The sequence below is a fragment of the Uloborus diversus genome, chromosome 1 (assembly GCF_026930045.1).
Source record: "Uloborus diversus isolate 005 chromosome 1, Udiv.v.3.1, whole genome shotgun sequence".
Taxonomy (NCBI): domain Eukaryota; kingdom Metazoa; phylum Arthropoda; class Arachnida; order Araneae; family Uloboridae; genus Uloborus; species Uloborus diversus.
The window spans coordinates 167,845,131-167,856,795 of NC_072731.1; the positions used below are offsets into that span (position 1 = coordinate 167,845,131).

The following is an 11,665-nucleotide window of genomic DNA, read 5'->3' on the forward strand; positions in this document are numbered from 1 at the left end:
AGATGATTTATGCTGTGCGATCAAACCGTTATTCAAATATATTTCTAAACACAGTTGCTTCACTAGTTCTTTTATAACATTACCAGCTATGGTAACATCCCTCTTTCTGGTCTCTTTAATTCACAATACAAGAGCGCTTCCATTTTCATAATTTTTGCATTTTGCTTACTTTGCAAACTTTTACAAATTTTCTTTTTCTTGACTTTCAATTGTACATATGGAAGATTCACTCACATCTAATTGTCGAGCTACATTCGTCACATTTTTAGTTGTGCAAGCACATCGAGAATCTTTAGTTTTTCCTTAAATGTCAGAAACTTTCTTTTTTTCTTTCAATCTTCATAAACTGTAGATGAAACAGCACTCTTAGGTGCCCTTATATTTGATCAACTTTTGCATTTAGAATGAAAAAAAAAAAAGAGTAGTTATTTATATACACAAACAAAGCTATGTTCAAACTAGTACGATGTGGGAACTTCCGCTGCCAGTGATGCTAAAAGGATGAAGGTCCATTCACATAGAAAATATTTTTAGTGGCCATTAACAAAGCTGAAACTTACACACTGTGATTCCCTTGCAAAAACTTTCGTGTTGCAGGTGAGGAATTCGCGTTAGGTGTAAAATTTGTTACTGGTAAAAAAACTCACATTATAGCTATTTTACGTAAGTCAAATGGCATTGCAGCGCGAGTCGAATGTACATTCAAAAAAAGTTCAGTGGTTTCCTTGTCTTATCATCTAGTCTATTGTTCACCTAAATAAACCTACTTTAAAACTTACCAAGATTGATTATTTCTTTTAAAAAATCATTTAGGTCTTTAGACAAGCACTTAAGAATTTCTCTAATAATTAATTAAACAGTGGTAAAAAAAGTAAGCAAAAAAACAAAATGATCAAAATTGAAGCTACTATTCATAGTGAAAACAATCTTCATTCCTTAGTTAGTGGGTCACAGTGTTCAGTAGATTATAATCATCAAGATTTACAAATTTGTAACATTTAAACACAGCACTTCAATATGCATATGTATAAACATGGCAAAAACAGGGTAACATAAACAAACATGTGCTAACAAGTGAACAAAACATGTGCTAACAAGTGAAAAGGGAAATGCATACTCATTTTGAAATGGTTGTTTTTAGTTCTGATTCCATTTTAAAACGGGATTTCATGGGAGATATTCCAGCAAGGGGTTACTTTTAGATTAATTCGCGTAGTCATGGTTAACACGTTATCTTTCCAAGGAGGAAATATCTAAATTTATGACTGATCCATCAATGAATCTTTCGGGCGACAAGCAAACAACTATAAGTTATTGGAATTCTACATACTGTAGTTACGTTCAAAAATCATACGTTGAAAACGAAGGCAAAGAACTTAACCGGAGATGTGTAGTTTGCTCAAAGTACAATAAAAGACAAAACACTACCTATGAGTATAAAATGTGCAATGCGCATTGATCCGTGCTTTGAAAAAATTTCATGTGGCTTTAAAATATTAATTGTTACAATATTCAAGTATTCCATAATATTAAGGGCACATTTTTTTTCTGTTTTGTACAAAATATATTGGTTAATTTTGGAACATTTAGTTATAGTAAAAAACTATGTATTTTGTATTTTTATTGTTAAATATCAATTATTTCCTGTACATGTATATTCTGTATATTCTGTACATGTCTAAACACACTGGTCTCTAAATCATTTTTTTGGTATGATTGAAATTATATTTTTTATCATTTATTAAAAAATGCTTTCATTTCTACGTAAAGTATTTTATATATTATTATGTAACGAGTAATTTCCGAAATCGTATATTAAGCTTAGCGGGAGAGATTCCTCCAGTCTGTCCGCACAGTCCACGTGTAACAGCTGCCGTCCCGAGGGAGCGCTATCTTCTATGAGCTGGCATCCCAAAAGGGTTAGTGTATGACGTTCTAAAGACCTGGTCCAGTGTGCGTCAACATTGCTTGATTCTAGCATACTTAGTGTAATTTCCAAGAAATAGAGTTTTAAAGTGTTGTCTCATCCAGCATATGACCCAGACTTGGCACTATCAAAATTTCTTGCTTCACTCCTTAGGTTTTCTTTTATACAGTTTACAGTTTTATAGTTAATAAAATGTTATAATAATGTCAAAAACAATGTCCAAAGTCCTTTGCTAATCTTTTAATAAAAGAAAATAACAATAAATCAGAAGATAGTTGAGTATATGATGAAATACCAAAGAATGGTGTGTCAATTTTAGTTTAATTTCAAGGCTGGTATCAGCTTTGTTCAAATGCTTAAGCCAGTTCTGAAGTGCATTTTTTTTTTTCACAGAACAGCAACACTCCACATTGTTAGTTTTTTAAGCTGCTGATGGTTAGACATTCTTTAGCCTTTTATTAAAGACAAAATTAAAATAACATGAATTTCTAGTTTCTGTTCCACTATGTCAACAAGTCACAACAACTACACAAACACACATGGAAATCGCTCAAACGGATAATCTCCAGCCTGAACCTTGTAAATCATCATTTCTGTACATGTCTAACACACTGGTCTCTAAATCAAAAACAGGAAATATTTTTTCACATAAAAGCTGCTTTGCAAAGCACTGCTTAAAATTGAAAATTCAAACCTTCTTTTGCATTTAAAATGGGGTTTTTGATTTTCTTTAAGACGTATATGCAATATTTTTGTAAATTTGTGCTCAAATACTTCTTGCTTTTATTATTATCCAAAAATGTTAATGTTCTAATTTTTATCTGCAGAATGATTGAAATAGTTGAGATTACATCATAATGATAATTTATTTTTGATTTAAACCTACCATTGGCTCCAGGTTTCCCATCTCTTCCAGGAAATCCAGCGGTTCCAGGCACTCCTGGTTTTCCATCAGGTCCCCTTAAACCGGGAGATCCTTCATCCCCTCTTAAACCTTTTAATCCAGGAAGTCCGGGAAGTCCATTTAATCCTTGTTCACCTTTCTCTCCAGATAAACCTGTACATTAAAAAAATGAATGAAGTAAGCTAAGTGAAAAACATTAACAAAATTCTAAAAATGAAAATGAAATGCAACTGAAACTTGTTAACCCCGAAATCACTTGACACGAAATACGGTTTTAAATAAAATACTTGTTTGATTCCATGAGTAAACAATCAGTTAATAATTTTTCAGAAAAGATACAATCTGGTTAATATTAAATATTTATCAAAGTCCAGAGAATTTTGCGTTAACATGGTTAAATGTACTATTCATTACTGTATTAAATGTATACTATTGTAAACATTTGATTGTAGCATAAATTTTCCTAAAAATTTCAATGAAGCTGAAAAAGTTTGCAATTAGGCCTGCTGAGCCGTGCTGAAGAGGTTCTTTCTGGTAACCTTGAAACAACTGTTTTTTTTTTTTTTTTTGAGCAATCACATTTTTTTATTGTTCTTACTTGACGGTTTTGATGTTCCTATGATTTTATTCTCCCCCCCCCCCCGCCTCCCTCTGCAGCAGCACCGTCAAACAGCCCCTTCTGATGCTGATTCTCCAGCGAAAAGAGTATCCAGGTTGCGTCCATATCCTACATACACACCTACATACACATGCATACATACACACCTACACACACACACATACACACACACACACATACATACACACACCTACACACACGCATACATACACACACCTACACACACATATCATATGCCTACACATACACACATACCCACCACAACACTCATGCCTGCACACAGACACAAACACACACGTACCAACACACTCATGTCTGCACACAGATGCAAACACACATGCCTACAAACACATACTTGTGATTGCGAAACACATAATTTGAATTCCAGATGTCAAAATTCATTTTTTTTTTTTTTTCAAATTTTGATTTGTACTCCTATGTTGGCTCATTTTACTGCCTATAGTAGATTAATATATAAATTGAAAAATGTTAGTTAAAATACTCATTTCTAATGACAAACTGTAAATTTTTCTTTTAACTTTGAGCTAAGACAATCAAATCAAAATATGGGGCAAAAGTGGAAGAATATCAGTGTGTGTAATGGAAGATGGGAGAACAACTTCACTTTTTACTTTCCTAAGAAAATTGTTTTCATTGCTTCAAAACTGTCAGTAATTAACTTTGATGACAAAAGTAACTATAACAAACCTGGTAAGCCTGGTGGTCCTGGGATACCAGGCCTCCCAACTAATCCAGGAGCAGAATCCCCCGGATCCCCTTTTTCTCCTGGGTATCCAGGAACACCGTCATAACCAGGAGCACCTGAAAGCACAATATCAATAGTTTTCTCACTGCTCATTAGGATACTAGGAAAAAATTTTGCAATATTATCATATATTCACAAATTACTTCTTGTTCTAGAATGTAATTAGTAAATAAAATGCTCATAATTACAACGAACAAAAAAATATTATGAGTTACAAGATAAAAGAATAAGCAAAGTTATATTCTTTTTGGTTAAGTTGATAAGAAAAATTACTTTCTGAAAATGCTTTTAAACTATATTACCAATTCTGAAATTCTATCTTCTTTCAAAACCTCACATGTACTTAAAGATTTACCTTTAGGACCATCAGGCCCTGAAAATCCTGGTTCCCCTGGGAATCCATTACGTCCAATAATGCCAGTACTTCCTTGCTCTCCTTTGCGTCCAACTAATCCTGGAAAACCAGGTGGCCCTTCAAATCCATCAAAGCCAACATCTCCAGGCTCTCCCTGAAAAAATATTTTAAACATTCAAAAATTATGCAATTATTTTTTGCAATGTAATGACTTCCTAAGAAAATATCTTGCAAATAATTAATACTGAGCTGCAATACCTTCACTCCAGGCAACCCAGACAAACCATCTTCCCCTCTCAAACCTTTGGCACCAGTGGGCCCAGATCTACCTGTTTCTCCTGGCATACCAGGATAACCTTTCAAGCCTGGCTCTCCTCGGACAGATTCACCAGGGAATCCTGGCTCACCTTTCTTGCCTGGCATTCCAGGTAAACCATCACGACCAGGTATTCCAGGCTGTCCTAAAAGAAATGATAGACTATATGTATGTGTGTATATATAAATATATATACAGTACAAAACCTTTTATCTCCTGGGATCCAGAAAACCGGGAGGACAGAAAACAGTCACTTTCAAATTTTTCCGCCATTTAAAAAAAAATTTTTTTTTTTTGCCAATTTTTGAAAAAGTGGACATTTTTTCGAAATATATACAAGAACGTTTCCTTTATGAATACTGCAGATAAACATGTATAATTTGGCAAAATGATCACAAACTGAGGTTAAGAGTTGGAGGGTCATTTTACAAGAGGGTCAAAATTTCTGCAAACTTTTCCCAAATAAAATTTGAAAAAGGCATTCAAAAACCTGACATTTTCTTTACGTTATTCCAATTGAACACTAAAAAAAATAAATACTGACAAATTTCTAATGCACTTCTTTTATTGAACAGCAACTAAAGACATTCAGAGCATAAATCATGATGCTAAAAGTGCCAAATACCAGATTCGGAAAATAGGATAGTTCATATCCTGGAAGCTACAGATTATTAAATGAAAGACTGTGATAAGGCTATAAGAACTTAGGAAATCAAATTTTTATTCATATTAATTCAATGCCAAAGTAACTTTTAATGTAATAGCAAAAATGAGCCCCTTACAAAAAAAAAAAAAAAAACATGTGCAGACTGCTTTTATACACTAGTAAAAAAAATAGCCAGTTTATGCTCTCTCTTGAGCACATTTCTTGCATTTTCTTTCTTTTTAAAACTTTTATTATTGAACACTGTGGTGAAAACAATTTTTTTTATTTCAAGTTTTTAGGCATTGAAATTGTTCTTTCATTTAATATTATTCACTATATTTTGAAATTTATAAGCATTTCTGCATTGTTTTCTTCAAAATTTAAAATGCTGAAGCATTTTTCACAGCAAATTGGGTTTCAAGACGGCAAATAGATCTTATAGAGATTCAGAAAGCTGCGAAATTCAGTTATCCGGAATAGTGATGGTAGTGAGCATCCTCGATAATACTAGTCAACAAACAAGAACTTTTTGAATGCATCCTGGATTTAAATAGTTAATTCTGACTAACTTTGGGTCGAGAAAAACAAATATGGTATTGGATATTTTTTATTCGCTCTTGTTTTCAAGATACATAAATGCCTACTGGAGAAAGATGCACAGCAACCACACATTGATTAAAAGGTCATGTAGAAAAAGAAAAAAAAATTCTATGCAATAAATGTTATTAAATAAGTCCTGTTTTATTAAACAATGGTTATTTTCTTGGAAAGCAGAGGTTGTTTTTATCTTATTGATGAAAACGCTTCATTTTTTTTTTTTTTTTTTTTTTTTTTTTGTGCATCAAAGAAGGACCATCTCTTGTAATAATTCAGCAGCAATTGGTGAGCATACACTCAGCACAATGACCCGATTATATGCGTTCCATTGAAAAGATATCTTGGTGAAACCTTTCTTCATGCTCGATGCTCATAGCTTTACTTTTTAAACAAAATATCCCAGAAGAAGTGAACAAAATAGAGTTTCAGAGACACATCATTCATCAATGGTCACAGAACTTCTGTAAGGATTGCTTGACCAATTGTTTTTAGTTCTTGTCTTCTCTGCTGCTTAGAAATACTTGTAATACACACTTAAAGGCTTCTTGGGGGTTTTTTTCCTCCACTCGCATTTTTTTTTTTTCAAAAACAGTGATTTTCATAATTGCGCGCATTTGAAGGGCCATTAAAGAACTCTCTACATAACCTTAGCTTCAAAATATCTTGGAAATTTCCCTCTAAATTATTGGAAAAATGTCCTTGTTCACAGCTTTCACGAAGTTCTTTATTATTCCCAGCAGAATGAACGTGGGTGGAAGTGGAACTGGGTGAATCTACTAGAGGCTGATTTTGGACATTTCTCCTCCCAGAATTTAAATTTCTTGAAGTTCATTTTGGTTTTATGAAGTGAGATCTTCTACCCCAACCTGGGATCGAAGTTTAGAAGACAGTCAGTCCCATGGGCGATGTTCTATCTGCAGGAAATAAGAGCATTAGTAAGAATTCACTATTCTAGTTGGCTCTGTACCTTGAAAACTAGAGCTAATCTCAACTTTTTATGCTGATTTTCATGTTTAGAGAGGCAAAACACTTCGGAAATAGCTATTTTTGAGCATGATGCATTTTTGCTGTTGACTAGTGTAATTGGTTCGCTACTGAAAATGTAAATGAAGCATAATTTCCTTACAGAATAAAAATCATGTAAAAGAAAAGTATTTTATCCTTCAGTGTTCACAAATTGATATTTCTGCATCAGCTGGGAGATTATTTGTTCTAAGATAGCCAGTCACGTCACATGGGATAGTGCATTACATATATATATCGCCCGACAGGGAAAACATAAAACGCAAAAGATTTGAATCATCTCAACAAAAATGGAACAGAAGTTTAATAATAAATAGCAGTTTAGCTGTACGAATGACACAATGAGAGATCAAGGATCTTTCATATATCACCAGAAATAATTCATATTGTTTACTTTGGCAGACAAAAAAGAAGCAGAATGTCATTTCTGCAAAATAAATTTTCAGAATACAGCTGGTGAAGAGAGTTTGGTGCAATTTACCTCTTGCTACAAGAAGGCTTACCTTAGTTGCGTCAGTGCAGCCAAAGGAGAATATGATTTTTGCAACTTATGTAAGTGATATTTTGCAAATAAAACACAACATTATTTCTCAAAATTACAGTAATTTTAAATGTCTCATTACATCTTGTTGCAGTCACACTCCAAATAATTACATGCTTTTTAAGTAACATACCTTCCAGCCCTCGAAGACCAGGAATACCAGGCTCTCCAGGAAGACCTTCACGGCCTTGAGCACCTTTGATCAATTTCTCCAGATCATAAGCATATGGCTCTCCTTTTTCACCTAAAACAAGAAAAATATTTGCATCAAACCTGTTTCCCATAACCAAATTTTAAAAAACTTTTTAAGCATTTAAATATTTTTTCTTAATACAAAATTGATTATATCAGAAAAAGGCATAAAGAGCTAAAATCACTTTAAATTTATAAATGAAAAAAAAAATTATTAATTAGAAAGTAGCTCTTTTTTATGCTGGTAAAAATGCGGCTATTTTAACATTAAAAAATAGTAGTTCTATTTTCAAATTTCAGAACACTATAGATAATGTCACTATAAGTTTTTATGTTATAGTGTATTTAATGGACTAAATAGCTATGTTATATTTACTGTCATACTGTTCCTATCAAACCAAATGAAACTAACACGGGATCTCGCTACAAACTAAAATTGGAGTGATTAAGAGGAGGATTGAAAGAAAAATGGCCACTACACAATACGAGCAGAGGCACAAGAACGCCATTTTGCAGCATGACAACACTCGGCCACATGTTGCAGTACTGGTAAAAACCTACCGAGAAATACTAAAGTGGGATGTCCTACCCCACCTGCCGCATTCAGCAGACATTGTTCTTTCCAACTACCACTTGATCAGGTTGATGACACATGGCCTGACTAAGCAGCGCCTCTATTCTTATAAAGACGCTAAAAATTGGATCGATTCTTGGACAGCCTCAAAAGACGTGGTTTTTCCAACATGGGATTCAAATACTGCCAGAAAGGTGAGGGAAAGTAGTGCCTAGCAATGGACAACACTTTCAGTTGCATGTTTTTAAATTGTTTTAAAAAATAAAGCATTAATTTTCACAAAAAACAATGGGAACTTGTTCCAACATCCCAATACGTTATACAATTTGTTTGTGATGAACTCTCTAAATTAATTTTTATAATGGTTTAAATTTCAATAAGTTAATTTACTTCAGATTACAAAACAAAAGTAAAATGAACATAATCAACCTTTTTTCCCCCTTATTCCGGGCAATCCATCAATTCCAGGGTATCCCTTGGCACCAGGAAATCCAAGAAGGCCATAGTCAGCATCTCCTTGCTCACCTTTGGGACCAGGTGGGCCTGGCATACCTGGAACTCCATCTAAACCTGGTAATCCTGTTTCTCCATATTCTCCCTAAAACCAATACAACCAATGAAACATTTTTCAGTTCCTTGAATTATTTGAATGAACAAAAATATCAATATTCACAGACACTAAATTTTGTGATATTTAAGAAACACAATAAAAAAAAATATTCAAAACTCAGAGGATATTTTACTGATAACAAAAGACAAAATTTTTCACACTAAAAATATTTTTGTTATTCAATATTTACAAATTGAATTAAAAGTAATAAGAAGAAACAATCAGGTAAAAATTCATTTTTACAAAATTAAATATAGAATAACAGAAATATTTTCGTCTATAGGTAGGGTGTGTTAAATTCATCAATGCATACTTTCACAAATAAACATAAGACTATTGAATTTTTCTTGATATTCTTTAAAGAATTGGCTATAGTTATTGTTTAATCTATTTTTAAGAGAGTTTTCAAAAGTTAGATAATATTTCAACATAAATGCATACAGTAGAAGAAGCACCATCCAATAAATTTTTCTATTTAGAGCAAAAGAATACCATCATACTGGCGGGTGCATAATGCTAATCTTACTAATTCCATTAAATTTTTATCTCTTTCTTTCCAAGAAAAGTTTTGCTTCATAAGAATCCCTGTTGGAGCAGTGAAAATTTGTGCAAGTTAAAGTTGTAATGTTTTCTTTTATTTTTCTGCACAATGGTATTTCCTTATTTTTATGAATAATATTGTTTGTTGGAGTGGCCAGTGGATTGTATAGAAGGAGCGACATTTGATTCACTAACATTACCTGCAGAGTCAAGTAAGTTTTGTGAAAAATACAACATATAATTTGCTATTTCCTCATTCAATACACAAGTCACAACAACTCCTTTTTGCATTCTTGAACAGAAATCAAAATGACTCTAGAGCACTTTGGCAATTTAGTTATAAATCTCAATAACAAAAACCTTTATATCTTGCCAAGCATCAATAGGCTGTTTTTTTTTTTTTTTAAATCCAACAGCTCATCCCACAATTAAATAGTGATGCAGTTACATTTACATAAACTTTTTTAATGCATTTGAATATGGTTAACTGAATTAATTTTTCTGTCCAAATTATAGTTTTAGAAAACTATAACACATTTAATTGCATAAAAAATAGTTACAAAGTCATAATAAATTTAACATTTGCGAAAAGCTTACAATTGCTCCCTTACGACCAGGAAATCCAGGGAAACCCTTTAGTCCAGGGCTACCAGGTCTTCCAGGCAGTCCTTCAAGACCTTCCAATCCATCTTCACCTTTTTCTCCTCTGGGGCCTCTAATGCCAGGAGGATAAATTAATTCACCAGCTTCTCCAGGAATACCTGGCCATCCTTCACTTCCATCAGCTCCTGGTATACCCTAAAAGTGAAAGAGAAACACATCAGACATTTATAAGAGAAGAAATTAAAGAGTTTGAATGCAGAATGTTTAATGTGGGATTAAGCAGTGCGAAAAAAAATCTCAAACGTTCATGATTCCTTGCAATTCATAAGGACTGTTTAATATTAGAAACAGAAAATCTTACAAAGTAAAAATGCTATTGAGATACATCTTTTTGTCCAAAATTGAGTGAAAAATACCCTAAATGGCCATTTACAAATGGTGTCAGGCTAAGAAGGGTGAGAGGGTTCATGAAAGTGTGACAGTTTGTGACAAGGGGGAGGAAAAAGGAAATAGGTGTGACATGTGACAAGGGGGAAGGGAGACAAATGTCGAAAAAAGGGTGACATCATTCACAGACAGCCTCCAATCAGAAACTGCTACTTAATTAACTTTATACAATAAGTAAAATAAATGAGATTTTACTTAAAATTTTTACATATTTTATTAACACTTACTTTTTACATATGAGTTTTGCTGTGAATCATTTGCTTCTCCTATGCATAGGATTCACTCACTTTTTCTTTCTTACTTGTTTAACAAGTACAGTTACAGTGGCCGCCACTTATATGAATTATGCTTGTTCTAAACAGTTCTGACTCCATAAAGCTGGATATTTTTTTTTTTTTTTGACGATTTGAATTATTTAAGCGATTGATTAAATTAACCACTGTTTCAATTAACTGGCATCCACTGTATCAAAAAAATAACAAAAATGCATAAATACAATTGATGTCATCTAAATCTAAATTTTATTTCTCCTTGTTTTAATAAATTAACTTCTAATTGTACTATCCCCAATTTTTTAGTGGTCTTGTTTTATATGTAGCGTCCTTGACAGCTTTCCCTTATATTTCAGAATGTTTCTGATGAAATAAGTTTAATTATTACTTATTTTAATTGCTGACAAAAAAAAATTCATTTCCCATTCACTTTCATTTGTAGATAACCTGACTTGGGTATCTTGGTTTTGGAAAATTAATATTGCCTGATTTTCAAACTACATTTAAATGTTTCTGTTTAAAAAAATAAAACTGTAATTTGTATCAAAAAACTACAGGCATAACACATTTTTATTCCCATTTCCATTAATTTACCTTACTTTTTCCCCCTCTTTATCAAAAATATGCTGCTTGCAAAACCGTTTTTACTCAAATTGTGAAATTGTCATTGTACAAATTTTAAGTGAGACATTTCACAGTCATGTTACAAATATGGTCTATAGATCCTAGGAAA

At 32.8% G+C, this 11,665-nt stretch overlaps 1 protein-coding gene across 1 annotated transcript in view; it reads right to left on the reverse strand.

The window, feature by feature from the left end:
- Window positions 1–11,665, reverse strand: part of LOC129216967 (collagen alpha-2(IV) chain-like) — a 242,234-nt gene that overhangs the window by 34,333 nt on the left and 196,236 nt on the right. Inside the window, exons 42-48 of the mRNA XM_054851193.1 lie at window positions 10,208–10,408; window positions 8,890–9,058; window positions 7,828–7,938; window positions 4,830–5,032; window positions 4,572–4,725; window positions 4,159–4,272; window positions 2,814–2,984 (exon numbers count right to left, since the gene is read on the reverse strand). Coding sequence (XP_054707168.1) covers window positions 2,814–2,984; window positions 4,159–4,272; window positions 4,572–4,725; window positions 4,830–5,032; window positions 7,828–7,938; window positions 8,890–9,058; window positions 10,208–10,408 — 1,123 coding nt within the window. The remainder of the gene's footprint in view (window positions 1–2,813; window positions 2,985–4,158; window positions 4,273–4,571; window positions 4,726–4,829; window positions 5,033–7,827; window positions 7,939–8,889; window positions 9,059–10,207; window positions 10,409–11,665) is intronic.